Source organism: Rasamsonia byssochlamydoides (assembly GCF_041956645.1).
Source record: "Rasamsonia byssochlamydoides strain NRRL 3658 unplaced genomic scaffold VTN77scaffold_69, whole genome shotgun sequence".
Classification (NCBI taxonomy): domain Eukaryota; kingdom Fungi; phylum Ascomycota; class Eurotiomycetes; order Eurotiales; family Trichocomaceae; genus Rasamsonia; species Rasamsonia byssochlamydoides.
Genome location: NW_027192452.1, coordinates 64,066 through 83,676, shown reverse-complemented (window position 1 = coordinate 83,676; position 19,611 = coordinate 64,066). Strand labels below are relative to the sequence as shown.

The 19,611-nt window shown below is 50.0% G+C and overlaps 9 protein-coding genes across 9 annotated transcripts; 7 read left to right on the top strand and 2 right to left on the bottom strand.

The window, feature by feature from the left end:
* Positions 1-780: 780 nt before the first annotated feature.
* VTN77DRAFT_8090 (uncharacterized protein) lies at positions 781-2,019 on the top strand (the record flags this gene model as incomplete). Its single annotated transcript, XM_069424550.1, has 5 exons — positions 781-852; positions 960-1,117; positions 1,185-1,247; positions 1,305-1,702; positions 1,757-2,019. 5 exons carry the CDS (start codon positions 781-783, stop codon positions 2,017-2,019), a joined length of 954 nt encoding a protein of 317 aa, XP_069274824.1.
* A 595-nt stretch (positions 2,020-2,614) lies between these two features.
* VTN77DRAFT_8089 (uncharacterized protein) lies at positions 2,615-3,688 on the bottom strand (the record flags this gene model as incomplete). The annotated part of the gene is made up of 1 exon (XM_069424548.1): positions 2,615-3,688. The coding sequence occupies one exon, from the start codon at positions 3,686-3,688 to the stop codon at positions 2,615-2,617; it is 1,074 nt and encodes a 357-aa protein (XP_069274823.1).
* A 2,312-nt stretch (positions 3,689-6,000) lies between these two features.
* On the top strand, positions 6,001-6,747 carry VTN77DRAFT_8088 (uncharacterized protein; the record flags this gene model as incomplete). The annotated part of the gene is made up of 1 exon (XM_069424547.1): positions 6,001-6,747. The coding sequence occupies one exon, from the start codon at positions 6,001-6,003 to the stop codon at positions 6,745-6,747; it is 747 nt and encodes a 248-aa protein (XP_069274822.1).
* Positions 6,748-7,273: 526 nt separating this feature from the next.
* On the top strand, positions 7,274-7,595 carry VTN77DRAFT_8087 (uncharacterized protein; the record flags this gene model as incomplete). The annotated part of the gene is made up of 2 exons (XM_069424546.1): positions 7,274-7,294; positions 7,353-7,595. The coding sequence occupies 2 exons, from the start codon at positions 7,274-7,276 to the stop codon at positions 7,593-7,595; spliced, it is 264 nt and encodes an 87-aa protein (XP_069274821.1).
* Positions 7,596-8,737: 1,142 nt separating this feature from the next.
* VTN77DRAFT_8086 (uncharacterized protein) lies at positions 8,738-10,138 on the top strand (the record flags this gene model as incomplete). Its single annotated transcript, XM_069424545.1, has 4 exons — positions 8,738-8,743; positions 8,877-8,931; positions 9,015-9,917; positions 9,978-10,138. The coding sequence occupies 4 exons, from the start codon at positions 8,738-8,740 to the stop codon at positions 10,136-10,138; spliced, it is 1,125 nt and encodes a 374-aa protein (XP_069274820.1).
* A 1,426-nt stretch (positions 10,139-11,564) lies between these two features.
* On the bottom strand, positions 11,565-14,537 carry VTN77DRAFT_8085 (uncharacterized protein; the record flags this gene model as incomplete). Its single annotated transcript, XM_069424544.1, has 1 exon — positions 11,565-14,537. The coding sequence occupies one exon, from the start codon at positions 14,535-14,537 to the stop codon at positions 11,565-11,567; it is 2,973 nt and encodes a 990-aa protein (XP_069274819.1).
* A 503-nt stretch (positions 14,538-15,040) lies between these two features.
* On the top strand, positions 15,041-15,499 carry VTN77DRAFT_8084 (uncharacterized protein; the record flags this gene model as incomplete). The annotated part of the gene is made up of 1 exon (XM_069424543.1): positions 15,041-15,499. One exon carries the CDS (start codon positions 15,041-15,043, stop codon positions 15,497-15,499), a length of 459 nt encoding a protein of 152 aa, XP_069274818.1.
* Positions 15,500-17,037: 1,538 nt separating this feature from the next.
* VTN77DRAFT_8083 (uncharacterized protein) lies at positions 17,038-18,659 on the top strand (the record flags this gene model as incomplete). Its single annotated transcript, XM_069424542.1, has 3 exons — positions 17,038-17,636; positions 17,714-18,548; positions 18,597-18,659. The coding sequence occupies 3 exons, from the start codon at positions 17,038-17,040 to the stop codon at positions 18,657-18,659; spliced, it is 1,497 nt and encodes a 498-aa protein (XP_069274817.1).
* A 44-nt stretch (positions 18,660-18,703) lies between these two features.
* VTN77DRAFT_8082 (uncharacterized protein) lies at positions 18,704-19,246 on the top strand (the record flags this gene model as incomplete). The annotated part of the gene is made up of 1 exon (XM_069424541.1): positions 18,704-19,246. One exon carries the CDS (start codon positions 18,704-18,706, stop codon positions 19,244-19,246), a length of 543 nt encoding a protein of 180 aa, XP_069274816.1.
* Between the last annotated feature and the right edge of the window lie 365 nt (positions 19,247-19,611).

The following is a 19,611-nucleotide window of genomic DNA, read 5'->3' as shown; positions in this document are numbered from 1 at the left end:
CTCATTGGGCTAGATATCTCAACTCAATTCACAGATGTTAGATGTTGGTCTCACCATCTGAAGAGTGCGGACATGACTACAATTCAAATCTGGGACCTCAGGAGTGAGATAGAGTACCGTCTTGGACTGTTGCTTGAAATACTCCTTGTGATCATTTTTCACGTCAGACTAGAGTGAAGCGGGATCTAGCATATCGACGGAGAACAACTTGATAGATACAACATTATATTCATCTCTACGCTCCATAATGCGTGCTGCGAGAGATTACACGTCTTCTAGTTAAATGAAGAGAAGGTCTGGTTCAATGTCCTGCTCAACGATATATAAATCTGCCCGTCAGAACTACCCTCGGTAGTGCCTTACCCCAGGAGGTACTGGGGAGATTTGAATTTTCACTGGTGTTCTATGATAATTGTAACTCTCAAATTCGGATTTGCATATATACGTAGGCTTTATTTGCCACCTAAGGCCATTGAGGTCATTGTTTTTGAAAACAAAGGCATGCACAGTCGTGGCATGGACGATGAATGAGTTGAGCCGGCGCGGTTTTCGCCGAGGGAGGCTAAGCCCGGGCAGCCAGCCAATCAGCGTGAAGGTTTAGCCAATCCACCCCCAAGAGAAACTTGACGACTCCGATCGCCAACTTCAACTTCACTTCAAGCCTTACAGGATATCTATCTGCACGGTGCCCACCGTCCCTCCCCTCTCCTACCCCTCTGCGGTTCCTGTTCCTTTCTCCTCTGTTTCTTTTGACGGAGGGTCTTGGTTACATTAGCAGCAATGCTGGCCCGTTCTGTCCTGCGTGCTGCGGCCTCGCGGGCCTTTGCACGACAGAGCCTCCGGCAGCCCTCGGTACGCAATCCCACGCTGTGGCTGCCATTGGCCTTAATCGAAGAGGGCAATGGCCCTTCACGGTCCCCTTGATGGCTATGACGGTCTTTTACTGATCAATTGTCCAGCGGGCATCTTCCACATCATCCGGCGCCGAGAATGCGAGCTCTCCGTTTTACCTCACCCTCACGGCTACTGCTGCCACGATCGCTACGATCGGATCGACGGCTTGGTACTACCATCTGTACGGACAAGAGGCTTTTGCCATGACGCCTGCTGAGGAGGGGTGAGTGCTGCAGCTCCGACTGGATTCGATTCGGCAAGAATGTTGAGACTGATACGTGATGTTCCAGGTTGCACCCGACTCAGTACCCATGGGAACACCAGAAATGGTTCAAGACCTTCGATCACCAGGCGTGAGTGGCCAATTGCTGTTTTGGAGGGGGGCAGAATCTTTACTCATTTATCTCCAGCCTTCGCCGTGGTTTCCAGGTCTACCGTGAAGTTTGCGCGGGCTGCCACTCCCTCTCCCGTGTCCCGTGGCGCGCATTTGTCGGTGTGATGCACACGGTTGATGAAATGAAGGCTATGGCGGAAGAGCACGAGTACGACACTGAGCCGAACGAACAGGGCGAGATTGAGAAGCGCCCCGGTAAACTTTCCGACTACATCCCGCCTCCCTACAAGAATGAAGAGGCTGCCCGTGCTGCCAACAACGGTGCTCTTCCCCCAGACCTGAGCTTGATCATCAAGGGTCGTCACGGTGGCTGCAACTACGTTTTCAGTCTTTTGACCGGTTACCCGGATCAGCCCCCGGCGGGCGCAACGGTCCAGGAGGGAATGAACTTCAACCCGTACTTCCCTGGTACCGGTATGTAACACCATTACCTGATATCATAGACTCAGCTAAATGAACTTCTTGTAGGTATTGCCATGGCCCGTGTCCTGTTTGACGGCCTGGTTGAGTACGAGGACGGCACCCCCGCCACGACCTCTCAGATGGCCAAGGACGTCGTCGAATTCCTGAACTGGGCTGCCGAGCCGGAGATGGATGAGCGCAAGAAGATGGGATGGAAGGCGCTGACCATTCTGACCGGTCTGTTCGCGCTGAGCGTGTGGGTCAAGCGATACAAGTGGGCTGCTATCAAGTCGAGGAAGATTGTGTACTCCCCGCCCGTGAGACACTAAACGGAGGTCTCCCTCTCAAGATATCGAAGAAAGAAGCTTCAATTCAATTCCCCTTGTCATCTGTCTTGTCCCAGCCAGCTGATATCATCCAGAAGAAATCACTGTATCTGTACGCTAGATATTTTCTTGAAAACCCTGTTTTGACAACAACAGCAACAAAACAAAAAAAGAGAAAAAGGCGGCCACCTACCTAACCTCTCCTTTTTTACAGATACATTTACAGATACATTTACAGACAAGGTATACATTGGCGTATGCCCCCTGTACTCCTTTGTATACATACATACATGAGACAAAAATAGCTCTGCCNTCATCATCATCATCATCATCATCATCATCATCATCATCATCATCATCATCATCATCATCATCATCATCATCATCATCGTCAAGGTCTATTTAGATATTCCCTTTGTTAACTGATCGTTTTCTTCTCTTTTCTTTCCTTTCATTTGTCTGTTTCTGATGTTTTTCTGTTTCCTGTGTCTGTGCTACTGAACAATTGTCGAGTAGAAGAACCACGTGGATTGATGCCATGTACACGATCCAGGAAACAAGAAAAAGAGACGGTCACACGATCGTCTTATGTCATACATTATACATCCCCAATCGTCCTCTCCCCATCTCCAAATACTTTCCGGAAAAACGCATCGTAACTCGTCCACATAGTCCGAAACAGAGCATTTTGGACCTGTACAAACCAGGCGGGACTACGACCATCATCGTCCGCGAGGAGCGATGCGAAGGTTAGAAGTAGGTAGAGGGGCGGAACCCAAATTGCGAGGAAGATCCCCTGCCCAATGCGCTGCCGCACAGTGGTGATGCGATACGGTCGGATAGAGGAGAGATATGCGCGGTAGGAGGTAGGGAAATCGAGCTCTGCGGCGCCGGTCCTGATCAGGTTGAGGTAGCGGGCGGAGGGCTGGGCGTAGGCCGGGTCAGGTCGCATGAGGGGATTTCTTCCAGCCGTTTCATCTCGCAACGGGGAGAGAAGCGTATGCGCCTTGAACGGCTGCGTATCAGGGCAATCGGGCACGGGGTCTGAGGGGCTATAGGAGTCAGGAAATGGGTAGCAGGTGACGACCACGTCTCTGTATGTGGAGCCCGCGCCTTCGGTGGCGATGATATGCGCGTAGTCGGCCAGCGTCACCTCGTAGACGACTCCAATCAGCGGTTTGTGCCAGCGATTCTTGTGATAATCCCGTTTCTGTCCTCGTCCTTGTCCCTGCCCATGTCCTCCTGCAAGGAGAGGGGATTTCTCAATGTCAATTGAGTTGGCAGTGTTATCTGCGAGCCCACCCTTCTCCTTATCCTCCTCGTCTTTCCCAGCAGTACGGAACTGAGTCCCCGCAAAGCATGGCTCTATATAAGGTACTCCAGGCAGATCGAAAGTCAATCTCAACTCCGGTACGTAGACATTGACCTGAGAAAGTGGCTTGATGCCACGTTTTCCGCGGAACGTTTTCACCGATAGGTTCGAGCCGTATGCGAGGTACAGCACCGTTTGCTCTTGTCGAGGCTTCTTCTCAGCTGTTCCATTGTGGTAATGGCAGGAGGAGACCTTTTGCGGAAGATCGTGGTCGCGCTCGAGAGAGTCTGGTTGAGTCGATCGCTGCAGTCTCTCTGTGGATGTTCGAGGGGGGTGAGTGATAGTCTGCACCATGACCATATTGTTGATGCCCCAGGCGACAAACACTAGCTTCCCATTAGGATTAGGTTAGGTAAGATGACGCAATACGCGCTATGAGGTACATACAATTAGGTCTGATTCGACGATCGATAACCGACTCTATATAGATCAGAGGGCTTCATGACAAGGAAGAAAGAGATCTTGATCCTCAATTCCGCCTTAACTATCTCATACGGATCAACCAGGCAGACATCACCGACGCAATCGCCAAGCCGGACTCGGGATTGGTCAATTCCGTGTCCGTGGTTACTAAATGTGATTGGTAGGGGAGAAGTATACGGAGTACATAAATGTGTTATGCGAAAGTTGATCTGGAATTGATCAAATTAAAAAGTCGATTGACAATCACGGCAGGAATTGCTGATGACACTCTCTTTCAGATCGAGGGAGATGCTTGTTGACAAATGGGGTCTATGATCGTGCTGTCGGAAATATATACCACGTATATATAATCCACAAGTCAGGTACTTCATGTTTATAGACTACACATAGTTGACTTCCACTGGCAAATCGCAGAAAGATTCTTTGGACGAATCGGAAGCATTGTTGCAAAAGATATTGTACAGTGCTTACAACTCTACACCTACATGTCTAGTTGTAGCAATAAACAGATAAACGGTAACAGTGAGAGAGCAATACATCTCATGTGTACAGTAGCAGGTTGATATAAAATAAATAAGCAAAAGGCTCACATCCTCCAAGCTCTCCAGCTGCAGGGGATGCTACGAAAACCCCCACTACGTTTTTCGCAGAGATAGGGGTTTAACTACATCCAACCCCACTTCGATCGCCCAGCAATTATGTATTCCGGGCAAGAGGGGGATGGGATTCGAACCTGGAGCCTGCAGCCTGCATGCAGTCAGTCCAGTAGGGAGACACTGTCTCGATCTAGTGTGATTGACTAGGCTACACGCCCCAGGTTCTGTTGGTGGTAGCATACTGTTTGTGAATGATATGTGTGTTGAGCTTAGTAAGGCTGTCTTAATGTGATTCTAGAGTGAGCAATGGTTCTGTCTCCTTCCATACCTAACTTAATTGATTGAACTGTAATGATTATTAGTATCCAGGCATGTTTAAAGGAGGTTTATTATGACGCCTAGGTAATTATGTAACCAAGAGCTCTGCAGAAGATCATATACAAGGTTGCATCCCAGGATATGGTCAGAAGAGATCAACAGGGAGAAATACTGATACTATTTCTTGTCTCTTCATTCATCGGCTGAACAACAATTCCCAGTTTTGCTTCTTGTCACCTCGTTAGGACTGCTATTCCTGCCACAGACAGCGCTTGAAGTACCAATCTATTTGAAGTATCTGCACTTGACAAATTGATCTCTCACATCACATCTCTGAGTGATTATGGCAATCAGAACTGAGCTCCTCTCTTTGACTATTTCCACCCATGAGTCAGTTGGTGGACCATCTGGAGACTTGGATCGAAGGTCTTTAAATCTTCTCCTCAGCGAACCAGTTGCACGTTTTGTTGTTGCGCCCATATGCCATCCCATTGAGGATTCACTTTTGACACCGGGTTGAGAAAAAGAAGACAGATCAGTGGTGTTGCTTATCCTTTGTCCATCTGTTCAGCTCTAGGATGCAACATTGATGCAACTGTATCTGAAAGATTTAAAATTGCATCATCTCAGCAGGTTTGTGTGGTAACTGATAGTACTACAAGACAACTCCAAACACTGACTGTTACATTTAGTTCAACTCCCTTTGGTGCCAACTTTGACAACACAGTGAAGTTGACAAGATAACCTATCCTGGCAGGCAGCCTTGGAGTGTGTCTCATGCTACCTCACCTTTATCTTACCTAGCCAGAGACATATGGCACTACTTTCAATTCATTGATGCACTCTTCTGGCAGTGAACCAAGACGGAACCATACGGTTTTGAATTTATTCCTTCAGAAGGTGAGTTCATCTTGAGACTTGATCTGAGAGTCTTGAGCTCATGTGACAACTAGCAATTGGCAAACTCTTCAATCCTTATCACATATCAATCGGTATTTGATGTCAAGTTAGCTGCATGTCCCCACAGAAAACAATCGATATGGGAATGAGGGTCAGCCGGCGGCAAAACAACGAACTTCGCGAAAGAGTCGTCGACGCCTGGCCAGCATAGCGCCAATCAAACCACAACACCCGGGGAGAAAAATCCCAGATCGCCTAAGCTTCCAGCATGGTACCACAATATGGTTGTTCTTCGAGCAGTTAGACTGGCTCGTGAGCAGAGGCAGGTCCACGAGCTTGGTAAAGCTTGCAATCCACCAAATCACACAGCTCTGAATGTCGCAAGTATTTCTCTTCCAAGTATCCCCAAGCTTCCAGAACCAGATCCGGGCGTTCAACGGAATGGAGAAGAAAGCTCGACCAAAGATCTCACCGATACGGCGGCAACTCCACAGAAGCAACAGGATCCTGTCACCACAAATGGACGACTGTATCGGGGGACATTGGGCAAACAGGCATGCTTGGAAGAAAAATGCAAATTCTCCAGCACAGGTGGATTGGCAGCAAATCTGGACAAGAGTGAAATCACTGGCACGGAGCATTCCAAAACTCACCCCCAGCGGAAGAAATCCTTATGCGGGGAAAGGAAAAAAGTACCCGTATCAAAGGACAGACAACAAACAAGGCAAGTCTATCAAAAAGGGATCTCAAAAGACTACCGCATCTGGACGTCCGCGTCGTGTTGCTGCTAGCAGGGCAATGGCAAGGATAAAGTTCTCCGCTCTGCAGCAAGCCAAAGACCGGCACATACATGAAGACTATGCAGACGACGATGGCTTCACAGTCGGTAATACCAATGATATGCATGAATTGCAAGGTTCCTCGGTGTCTAGCGGCGATCCAGAATCGGATAGTGGCAACGTATCCAAGACTGGGGAGGAGAACCCGACAATACAGATCCAGAAGGTGAACTTTCAAAGGAGGAGGAGATGCCAGCGCCGACTCAGCGACAGTTCGATATCCTCTTTGGAGCTGACAACAGTGGCACCAAAACAAAACCATCAAGAAGAACAGACTCCATAGCAAGCATGTAACGGCCTGGGAAAGTTAGGAACTTGATATCTTCTCAGGAGAACCAAACTCTGCAAGCCATCATCTTTGATGATAATGTCATCGTCCCTGGCAGTGAATCTGATTCAGAGTCCCTCTCTGAACTATCCACAACGATGTTTACCACAGACACGGGGATCGAAGATGACAGACGGATTGAAAAAGAGGGTAGTGATAACATTGATACTGAATGCCGTTTTCCAGGTCGCAATTCCACGAATGAAGAGAGCTCACGAATGAAACGAACGCATCCAGAAGACTTGAATTTAACACACCTTCAAGAGCTCTGAAAAGGCTCAAAGAAAACGGCGGGACTGGGAAGATTGATATACCTTGCGCATCACACCAGCATGGTGAAAAAGACAAAGATTCTCCAGCAAGAGAAAACGAGGCATCTCATACAATTTCAACAACTAGGACGATGGCTTCAGCGACGACTGGTAACCCCGGTTTGAATGGGTAGCATCCTCATAAGCCACCGCACGAGACGATACTAGACATGCTGTCTAACGGGAGCAAGGTAAGGGCAAGCACTTCCTCTTCTTTCGTTATCGTAGTACTGACAGACCTATTCATAGCGCCTGGCGCATTCCCTCATGCAGGAAGAGAACGGGATCAGGGATGTAATGATGACCTACCACCAGGGCTGCAACCAGCTCATGAATCGGCTCGTCAAGGCGCAGGATGACTGTCTTGAGGCGTATCGACAACAGATGCGATCTATCCGGGTGGAATTTATGGAAGCCTGCGAGGGAGCGTTGCGGATATTGCGAGAGCAGGAACGGGTTGCTGAGCTGGAATCAGCCAATGCAATCTTATAGGCTGAGAGGAAGAATGGGCTGGCAGTCAGCAGGCCATATACTCGGCGAATAATGATACCATGGATGGGTGTCAAGGAGGAAAAGAAAGGGGACGTGTTTTAAAAGCACATAACAATTACATTCGAAGCTATAAAGACTAGGAATAGAAGAATGGAATCTAATTTTCTTGTTTTCTTATTATCTTTCCTTGTTTTCGCATTTTCAATATACCGTTTCTCACCTCTAGCAAGGGCAATTCAATAGATGCCTTAGTTTTCCTGGAAGATGGCAGCAGCACGCCACATATATTTTCCGTATCATCGTACAAACTGTACTGTATGATCACACCTCACATGAGTGAGTCATCGGGACTTTGGACCAGGTCCCATGCTGGACAGTAGTACAGCTGGGGATAGATTCCGATAGAGATTGCTCCGAGGAAGACCTCCTTTTTACTTAATCAGGTAAGGTATTAAAACCCATTTCTACCAAAAATACTCCATAGAGTCCGTACTACTAGTAAAAAACACAATTAGTTATTTTTATGCTTAAAAAAAGTTCTGAGATCCAGAGGCTTATTATTACTGCTTTATAACCTAAAATCATCAGACTTTTGAGCGAACTTCGGCAAGAATTTCGTGCCAAATCTAACTAATCAAATTTAGGGGATTTTTGTTTAATAAGCCCTTTATTTAAATGGTTAAAAAAAATCATTATTTCCAAGGTTGCTAATCCCTAATGTTTAGTGGTACCTCTAAAGCGCTGGAGCGATCGGAGCTTTACCCAAAACAGCCTAGGCGGGTGACCCCTCAGGCCGAACGTTCACCGAAATCTGACCATCCTTTGTTAGACGTCACCGAATGGGGAGGATGATGACTCGACTCGGTGGCCGAAATCGCAGGCCCTGTCGCTTCCTTTTTTTTTCGCGTTTTTATATAATCAGACAGGCCGAGAACTCAATTCCAGTTTTTCGGTCTGAATCATAGTCATGAGTGATTAATTGACTTGCTTAAACTCTTACCTCTTACTTCCTTACAATCAATTAATCACTCGTTTGCTCCTTCTTGATTTTTCTTGCGTTGCAATTTTCTGTTCGACGAGCTGGTTCTCACGAACTGCAAGAATCTAGTAATTGTTGCTGCTGCTGCCCCCACTTCCACATCATGTCGGTGAGTTTGTGACTACTACAACCCTAAAAGCGAACCTGTGATTGGCAACCATCCCGTCGCAAGAAATGACTACATACACAGCACTACAGTCTGTATACTATACAGCTAGCTCTTACTGACTCAATCAATTCAGTTCTTCATTGAGAACCCCAATGTGGGCAACTTCAGCCATCCTGAAGATTCGCGGAGTATGTCATGTCGCATGTCGCATGTCGCATGTCGCATTTTTTTTTGTTCTAGTGCTACTAGTACTGACATACTACTGCTTCAGTCCGCGGATACAACCCCCTCACGCCGCCCAACCTCCTCCAACATGAGATCGCCCAGACGGAAAAGTCGCTGAAGACGGTGCTCCAGGGCCGGCAGGAGGCCGTCGCTATCGTGCACGGCACGGACACGAAGCACCGCCTGCTGGTCATCGTCGGACCCTGCTCGATCCACGACCCGGACATGGCGCTCGAGTACTGCGACCGCCTGCTGAAGCTGAAGGAGAAGTACCAGGACGCGCTGCTGATTGTCATGCGCTCGTACCTGGAGAAGCCGCGCACGACGGTCGGGTGGAAGGGCCTGATCAACGACCCGGATATCGACAACAGCTTCAAGATCAACAAGGGCCTGCGCGTGGCGCGCCAGCTCTTCGTCGACCTGACGGATAAGGGCATGCCGATCGCAAGCGAGATGCTTGACACCATCTCCCCGCAGTTCCTGGCTGACTGTCTGTCGGTCGGGGCGGTCGGGGCCCGGACGACCGAGTCCCAGGTCCACCGGGAGCTGGCGTCCGGTCTGTCCTTCCCCGTGGGCTTCAAGAACGGCACCGACGGGTCGCTGGATATTGCAGTTGATGCCATTGGCGCCGTCAAGCACCCGCACCACTTCCTGTCGGTGACGAAGCCGGGTGTGGTGGCCATTGTCGGCACGGTCGGCAACGAGGACTGCTTCGTGATCCTGCGCGGGGGGAAGAAGGGCACGAACTACGACGCGAAGAGCATCGCCGAGGCCAAGGCCAAGCTGGTCGAGAAGGGCCTGAAGCCGCGACTCATGGTCGACTGCAGCCACGGCAACTCGCAGAAGAACCACAAGAACCAGCCCAAGGTGGCGGCCGTGTTGGCGGAGCAGATCGCCGCCGGCGAGGAGGGCATCATGGGGGTGATGATCGAGAGCAACATCAACGAGGGTGCGTCTGCTGCAATTTTACAGAGTACGGCACAGCACGGCAGTACTAACGGTCATACAGGCAACCAGAAGGTCCCACCAGAGGGCAAAGCCGGTCTGAAATACGGCGTCAGCATCACAGACGCCTGCATCGGATGGGAAGACACCGAGGCCGTGCTGGAGCAGCTGGCCCAGGCCGTCCGCAAACGCCAGCAAAAGCTCTCCGTCAACGGAACGCATTGACCGTACAACCACCGAGGTGAGACGGACAAGACAGACGAAGGGTACTCACTTTGAGTACTCATGAACGAACCGAACGGAACGGGAAAGGAACGGGATTGATTGTTTACCCAACTGTTGTTACTTAATGGATTTGGGGGTAAAAAAGTCTTTTTTTTTTCGGATTCCCTTTTTGTCATTTATTCTCTTCTTTTCTGTTCTCTCTACTTTTCTTTCTTATTTCCTGGCCAGATAGATAGATAGATAGATAGATAGAAAGATCTACCTTTTCTGTCCTGTCCAGATACATCTATGTCCAGATTCAGATTTATTCGGTCTTCATTTTTCGGTCCTCATCCTCATTTATTACTATATCTACCTTCCTCAGGAAGGAAAGAGAGAAGAAGAAAAAGGAAAAGGAAAAAAGTTCCCCTCCTAGCCCAGTCGCACGTTGCGCATGACCTGATCATGGGGATTATACCATCGTCCAAAAAAAAGAGTGCAGCACAAAGTGCTGGACTTGTCTTCTTCTTCTTTTTTATTTATTTTTTTTTATTTTTTTATTTGGTGGAATCCAGTTGATCAATTAATTCGATTTTCGATAGACCAAACCACCTTACTTCTACATATACCTACATACCTACCTAGGTAGGTAGTCCGTAAAGACATAAGAATCAAGAGGAGGAGAAAGGAGAAAGGAGAAGGATTGGGTTCAAGTTCGGGTTCTCTGAAAGAGAAGGACGGACGGACGGACAGTACTGTACCTAGTAGTAGTAAGTCTTTGTCAATGGAAAGAAACGATAAAGACGATGGATGGATCGATTGATCCATTTTGATATTTTTTTTTCGACTGATTGGCTTCACGGGCAAAGTGATATATCTATCTAGATCGCTTTTTTGCCCACTGGCTAGAACTCCTACCTTGAAAAATGATATACACATAGTCCCGTGAGGATTGATTTAAAGGAAAAGGATCCCAATGATGGCATACATATAGGGAGGAAAGGGGGGAAGAAAGAGAAAAAGGTATCATTTCATTCATTCAAACTATATACTGTACATATATATATACCTTTTATTGAAGGGAACAAACCAACCATCCAACCATCCGGGATCGCTATGTCGATCCATGTGATGTGACAAGACATGGCATGGCATGGCATGGCATGGCATGCATGCGCTGTCTTCGCTGTCAATCAACCAATAATCCCATAGGAATATAAACAGATGTGTAAATATAGACTTTTGATCTTCCATCATGAGGGTCATTATCATCAATCATAGAAATGCTTCCTCCCTGTAACCCTAACCCAACAAACCCAACCGGCTGGACATAAATGCAAGAAAATGACATCAGGGAATATAAAGCAGATAGATGTCAACAGATCTCATATATAACGTCATATAACGTGATATAACGCAATGTAAATGATGTAAAGCTTGAATGGAATCACTGCCACTGACCGATCGATAACTCCCGATCAGACAGAGATGGATGCCGCAGACCCGGTGTCGACGTCGCCCACAACGCTGTCCGCAGGTCATGCGGGTCATAAGACGCGATGTCGTGGAACTCGAATCCTGCGTCTGTGTTACCAGTCTCCATCCACCGGCCCTCACGGGCCCCGAGTTCGGGGATTTTGAGATCCACGATACATGCCGCGAAGGAAGGACGGCGCTTTTTATTGCTGCTGGTGGCACTTCCATCAGGAGAAGATGCTGACGCTCCATTTTCGCTGCCACCGCTGCTACCGCTGCTACCGCTGCTACTCGACAAAGCAAACATCTTCCGGTCAAACGAGGCCGGCTGGCTGAGCTGCTTCCGCTTGCGTGTGGCCCTGACCGGCAGCGGCGAGAGAAGACCCGACTCGACGCGGTCGACCAGCATCGCGGACGCAATGCTGCCGTCCGATCCGATGGTGAGCGACTTGACGGGGATGTCGACCGCCGGACGAGCGCGCGACGTGCACGTGTCGATATCGAAGATGCGCGCTTCCCCCGAGGCGCCAAACGCCCACACGCGCACGCCGCCATGCGACGTCTGGATCGAGAAGGCGACCACTCGCTCCATCTTCCCGATCTCCTTGCCGTAGATCTTCAGCGGCCACATCATTGCCGTCGGGCGGTAGCTGAAGCGGAGCAGGAACTCCCAGTCTCCATTTTGGTTCTGCGCCAGACTGCCTCGACGACGCGTCTGAATGTCGCGCTCCATCTCCAAGAACCAGTCGCGCGCCAGATCGCTGTCGCCCATCACCCCGTCCCCCTGTAGCTCATGCTCCCTGCGGATGACGTTGAAGACGTCCAGCGGCACCGAATACAGGACGATTCGGTCCTGGTAGGCGGCCACGATCCGGAGACCCCAGCTCAGGTCCGATCCCGCGGCAAACACCGTCGGCACGCGCTCCTCTTTCCAGCCATCGGCGAGGTTGCTTCCGAATGGCGGGACGCAAACGAGTGCCCGAGTTAAGCTGGTGGGACCGCCGATGGGAGCATCCGATCCGATACAGAGGAGCCCCGTGAAGGGCTCGATGAAAAGGATGTGCATGCCATCGTTGATCGGCATCGCGCGGTAGTGGTGGCAGTGTGTCGCCTTCACCAGGCTCAACCGGCCGTTCTTCCGTGGCGTCCAATGCGTGAAGGAGTTGACCCCGGTCGACAGATGGAACTGGCAAGGCGCTGCGTCTTCTCCATTCGCGGATCGATAGCACTGGCATGCAGATGCGCCCGGGCCTGCCAGCGACGAGATCAGTCGCAACTTGGTCGCTTCGTCAATCTCGGAGCGTTGGGGCAGGAAATGGAGGACCTCGGCCGGCTGTGACATCGGGAAGAGCTTTCTCGAGTCTTCTTTGGTCTTCTCGTCGACCCAGTGCAGCTCAATCCCTGAACCGCACCCGAAGGCGACACATCGACGGCCCGGACAGATCGACACGCTTCGCGGCGGGTCTTCCGCCGAACACAGGTCGTGGTAATACTTTCGAGGAGTCCCGGTCAGTCGATTCATTTTCCGTCGCGACGATACGGAGCGAGACGACAGGGCAGGTCTGCCAGCACCCCGAGGACCGGCCTCGGCGAGAGTGGCACTTGAAGCGATCGCTTCACGTAACTCGTTGAGCGTCTTGTCGTCTTCCACGTCCGGCTGTCCCACGCTCTTCTTCATCAGGTGAGAGGGTGGATCCGCAGGTGAATAGACAGGGGCCCCTTTGATGTCGCATATCATGCCGACACGGCCTCGGAGCAATGCTGCGATGACAAATCGCGGCGTACTGGTGTCAATGGTAGCCGAGAGAACCTCATAAGGACACCCGATACTGGATATGGGCACGATATCGAGATCATCATCACTAACTATCTCCTCCGGCGCCTTGTTCAATAAACGATGAGGCTGGGAATCGCCTCGTCTTCTGTTCCGAAGGTGGTAGACATAGATCATGCAACCCGTCGCGACCAGCACGTAATGGCCACAACTGCTGACACTGAATTTCAGCGACCGCGAGAAAGCCGGGTCTCTCAAGGCTGCCGTAATCCTCGGAGTATGGGACGGTCCGTTCAATACGCTGTGGGCATATCCAGGCGACTCTTTTGGCAGCGATTCACGCGCCAATTTGGAAAAATCCACGACTCCCGTAGCTAGAAACCCGCTTCGTTCAACATTGTTCTTGCGACCAGACAAAAGGCATTCGGTCGAGAAACGCTTGCTCAGTCGCCACACAAGACTCTCCTCATCCCCGGTAGCCGGACGAGCTAACTGGCAGTCCCGCTGCCAGGCATCCCACCAGCCGGCTCTCTTTAACATGGACTCCAGCAGCTCTTTATGCAAGCTGGCACGCAACCACTGGGAGCATGTCCGCCGAGCATTGTCGAAGTCTCGAGGACTCAGCATGGAGAAGATCTGAAACAGAATTTCGGGCGGGGTGACATTGGCCGCTGGGGGAGTCAGCGGCGCCACCTGATCGACCGCTCGACGCCACGCCTTGCACGTCAAGCGGAGAGAGAGATGAGTCGACCTGGGGAGGAGTCGTAGCAATCTTTTGGCCACTGCACGTGGGATACTTGGCGCAGGTCTCGGCTGGGACGGAGTACTCTCAACCGAGCTGAGAGTACACTTCGACGACCCTAGCTCCTTGCCACCATCCGGCGACATTGGCCAAACAGATTCCATTGGCGATTCTCCCGCCAAATGAACCGGACTGAAACCCCCTGCCGAGGTCCCATTTTCCGAGCTGGCGGTTTCGTCTGAGGAAGGTGAGGGCGCCAGACACTCGTTCACGGTATCTGACTGATGTGTTTGGGAGTCTTGGCCTAATGACGAATCTAAGGCGATAATATCTGGTGTCTCGCCCATCGCTTGTGTTTCGACCGCAAAGGGGAAATCTGACTCCGCCTTTTGCCAGGGGTCCGACCAATGAAGAAACTTTTCTGGCATGTTATTCCGATTTGTTGATTGCGATTGTTCTCCCCAGAATGGCCGCGTTGGCCCTGTCCACGATTCGCACATGACGCGACACCGAGGCCGGTGATGAATTAACCACAGGATGCTCTCTCTCCCAAGAAAGGCGTCGCGAGCAGGGTAGGTTGAACTGAGATACCTTTCATCACCGCAGGAGCAAGAGCAGTCTCTTCCTGCGTGGAGTCAGGATGAACAATATGTTATCCGGACATGAAAAGGGGCACTTCCGAGGTATACTTCTTCCCAGCTAGACAGCGGATGGGCGTCCAATCATCACACCCTCAAGATGAAAGCTTGACAACTAGTTCCAGACTCGGCAACGTGGAAGATAAACTGAGTCGGTGTGACAAGTGGATTAATCAGGTCAGAGGCGCCAACTTAACTTAGCCTGGACGCCACGATGATGGGGTAAGAAAGAAGTTGCGCAGCGACTTCCGAGCTGTCATGTCATCCTTTGCAGACTCAGGCCAAGTCAATCAATGGGGATTGCAACCTGGCATGGTGTGGTGTGGGCCAGTTCAGCAAAATTTATCAGGTCACGCGGGAGGATGGAGATAAGCTTGACAGGTGGAGAGTCCGGTCATAGGTTGAGTTATTCCTTTCAATATGTGCTGCACACAGCTCAAGAAAGGCTATATATAGTTCAGAGAACAGGAATGAGAAAAGAGTTCATGCAACCCAGGGACGAAGAAAAAAAATTCATCCAGGGAATATTCATTCAGGCTTCCAGAATGCAGCGCCATTCTTTGTGCGGACCAGGGCAGCTTATGAGTAGACAACCGCTTTTCGCGCTTCCTGGAGCCGTGGTCCACTGTCCGGCTGACGTCGATAACGCCTCCGCCGGGGTGGTTGGCGATGAGCGACAGCAGCGGTGGATCTGGATCAGCGCCATTACTCCGTCTTCAGGTCGATTTGGAGCGAGCAACGTGGGTAGTTAGATAATAGCGGCGGTCCGGATCCACGGGCGAGGGAGCGAGCACAGCCAGTGCTGGGCGCCCGCGTGGGAGAAAGGCGGATCCACTGGACGAGTCACGAGGAGATAGAGAGGAATGAACATTGAAATCCGGAGTATGGAGCAGAGACAAAGCATTAGTTAGCCACAGTCTGGCAGACTTTCCTGCAAGGATGACACGAAAGAAGTTGTGTTGTCTTGACGATCACTCGTCAGTTATTGGGAGAACGACTCGGTGCGGAGTACTCCGTAGTTGAGTCGTTGATAGTAAAAACTCGAAGGCATAGGAAAGTAGGTAGTAAGGTGGATGAAGACGCACGGGGGAAGTCGAGTCTCAGACATCATGAAACAGAGTCTAGATCTGTCTGCGTGTTTGTTCGTGTGAAGCGTGCGAGGAATGCGGCGGGCGGGCATTATTCCGAATGCAGCCATCGCCCATTTGAATTTTGCCTGGATCGAGTAGGGATGGGGGATTTTCAATTTTTGGCTTCAGGTGTTATTACAATGAACAAGCCTTAAACCCCTTGCTTTGCTCGGGCGGCTTGAAGGGGTAACAAAGTCAGATAACTATAAATTTTAATAGCCAAAAGCATAGAAAATAACGTACTATAGGCTTTGTAGGGGTTTGTTATAGGCTTTGTATAGGCTTTGCACCCCTGTAGCCTTATACCTAGATGCTCCGGACCTTTAGCCTTCTGCAAGCCTATAATGTAAGGCTTTTGAGAGCCTACAGGAGTGAAAATTTAGTATAATATTTCACCATAGGCTATAGCTTCGCAGTGACTGTAGGTTTCACAGGGTCTCTATAGGCTTTGTGGGGGCTCCGCCTTCATAGGGGCTTTCTGGGCTTCACAGAGATTCCCTAGGCTTCATACGGTCTCTACTCCGTATAGGCTTTAGGATTCACAGGCTTTGTATGTACTTTATATAGGGAGTTGGCAGATTCCATGAATTTGGTGTGGCATACTTAATACGTAAAAAGCACAGTACATGTATTACTCACACAAACTGGCCAATCAAAGACTCTGAATCCGCTTATTAAGCAAAAATGGAATTTTGAACATATTTCCTTAATAATAGAGTAGATTTCAGGCCATTTTTCGTAAAAAAAAAAGAAATTACCAGTGATTAGTAAGCCAATAATATGGCAAAAAAATACAAAAATTTCCTCCACTTTAGCGCCTTGACGCTAAAAGTTTTGGGAAATCAAATCCTTTTTTCGTAATCACGGAAGAAAAAAAAGGCCTTGTTTCACGAAATTGAATCATCAAGTCAATCGAGTCGTAAGGGGTATATAGGTACACCTGTCTGATCTGTTGGTGGATGTGGAGCCTGTTAGGGTTAGGTGTCTTAACTAGGTAGGGTTCATACCCTGGACATCGCATATTATTCCTAACTGGGACTGGCCTCACGAGCATATCCCCCCTCTCCCTCGCCTCTGTCTGGCTGTCCCCATCTCTGCCGACCCACGCGACCAACGAGGTACCTGTCTCTGTTGGTAATTTAGGCCCTGTCAGTCTTTCGATGGAGCCGGCCCCGGGATTCTCCTCGGAAGAGGAATCCATTTTGGGTTATGCAGCCTCAGAGTCCTACTCGGAACCCTCGTCCGGGAAACAGTATGGTCCTGTTGACGATAAGGCCCTGCTTCGGTACCCCGAAGGCCACGGCGACGTTCCATCCGAGTGGTTCGTGAGTCTCCGAGAGTTCGTGAGGTCGTTTACCTATAGGTATTACCTCCTCTTGGGGGAAGTTACCGAGGAATTTGAAACGCTGGGCTGTGGCCATTATATTCATTGTCAAAAGTTCGTAGATTCACGGGAAGAATTGTATCGTTCTTCGAGAAATTGCTACGATGCCCCAGCTTTCGTCCTCGACGTACCGCGGGACCTCCGCAATATGGTTGCACCAAGGAACAAGCGCCGCCGCACTAAGTTCCGGGCCTTCAAAGACCGTGCCTGTGAACTTGTTTCCGATGTGGAGAGGTGCCGCAGCATTATCTATGACTTCATCCCTGAGCGGGAGCTCCCCTCGCAAATCGACGACGACGAACTAGCATGCCCGCCTATCCCCACTGCGATGGATGTCCTGGACATCGACACAACGGTATGGGTAGCTCCTCAGAGGTGTTTTCGTTTTACGACTAATTGATGAGACAACCGATGGACCGATACGGGGCAATCCTGACCAGCGAAACCGCTAGTGACGAAAACTGGGAAAGCCTGATGGAGAGGCTTTCACCGGCTCTCCGGAGATCCGTGCGCTTCACCGGGGCTGTTTGGAGTGTTGATATTACCACAGACATTAGCGAGCCGATCCCCTTGTTTATTGCTCAAGCACCAGTAGTGGTTGCCCCCCCCCCCCCCCCTGTTTGGAGCCCGGCGACTACAACTGTATCCTTGTTCAAGAAGCCTCCAGATCCACTATTCGATACACCGATAGATCCAACCAAAGCTCTCGGTGAAGACGTGGCCCTAAAGGCCTTTGAGGCTTTTCCTGGGTCAGTGGCGTTTCTTAAATTCCTGGATGGGACATTTATTGTTGTCTATCCACAAGGTACCGACTGTTCTAAGCTGGTGGACACCATCCCAACCCTGTTTGGTAGGTTACCTGTCGACATGGCCACAGATAAGATGGTGCCGTGTATCGATCGAGACGAGATCAGTGCTCAGCCCATGGAGTCCGGAGCTCCATTGGTAGAGTCTGCCACCCAGGGCCTTCCTGAAGGGCAAGTCGAGTTGTATCCTGGAAGTCGGCTAACAATCCGGGGGCCATTATTCGGTCAGAAACCTACGGCGTCAAAGAAGATCCCGCCTAACACAACCCACTTTCTCCCATACATCTGTGATGCACCAGAAGCAAGCGCCGGAGTTCTTGTTGATACTGGAAATGGTGAAGTTGCACTTACTACAGTGAGCCACTTTCCGCTTTTGCATCAAAGGTACACACGGAAGGCGATAAAGGCACTATCTCTTAAACTAGATCGGCCTAAGACTGCTGTGGGGCTGAAGGTTTATAGTGATAATCATGAATCTCCTGTTAGTTGAAGCCAACACCGCAGATAAGTTTTTATTAACTACCCTTAGGTCGCCGATGTTCATCGAATCTTTGATGACGAAGCCCATACCAAAGACTATCCCACAGGATAAATACCTTTGACCTAGCACTCCTTAAACCTTTGGTGCCAATCATCATGCGTATTCACCAACCTCAAAACAAGAGGAAATTCCGTCCGAAGGCTTCGGGCCTTCCGTTTAATGAGTTACTGAGACTCATGTCACCAAGGCCGGGCTCTGATGCTGCGGTTGAAAGCAGGGCTTTGCCACATGAGTTTGGCGCTGCCATTGGAGAGGCCTTCGTGAAAGCCAATGTTAGGTTCTACAAGGATCTCGGGGAGTCAAACAAAAAATCCACATCCCAGAAGTCCAGTGACACTGTCCGTGTACAGCTGTCTCATTGCACTCTCTGGCGAATGGCCGGGCCATTTCGGACGCTGGAGTCCGCCAGTGGCTCCCCTGTGGAGGTGGTGAGTACAGGGGAAATACTCGGCTTCCAGTGTTGGGAGTGGGCCAAGAGGCGTGGAGTGCCTCCCGTGTGGGCTCGGGATACCGCAGACTTGGCTCGCGATGACGAGGACGCGGTCCATGCCAAGACGCTGGCAATGAGATACCCGTTCTACGGTATCTATGACCTCCCCGAGGAGGTGGAGAGGATGCCGATCGTCGAAGAGTCGTAATCGACCTCCTTGAGCATTTGTTTGGCGAGACAGATAAGAGATGAGGAGATCAAAAAAAGGAAAAGCAAAATACGAGTAGGGCTTTTTTAAAACTTTTTCTCTTCTTTGCAAAATGGCGAAACGGCATGAAGTACGTACTCTACACTCTTTGTAATAGAATGGATTCTTTGCTCTCAAGATGAAATAGTCTATCATCACCGATTTATTTCTGATTCCTGCCATTGACTTTTTCTGAACCATGCCACAGTCTCCAATTCTACCGAGTTCCAGCAATTTCGCCCTTCGAGATCATACTATAGATCATAGATCATTGCCTATCTTGGCAATTCCGAGCATCATGCGTCCTGCACGGTTTGCTGCATGTA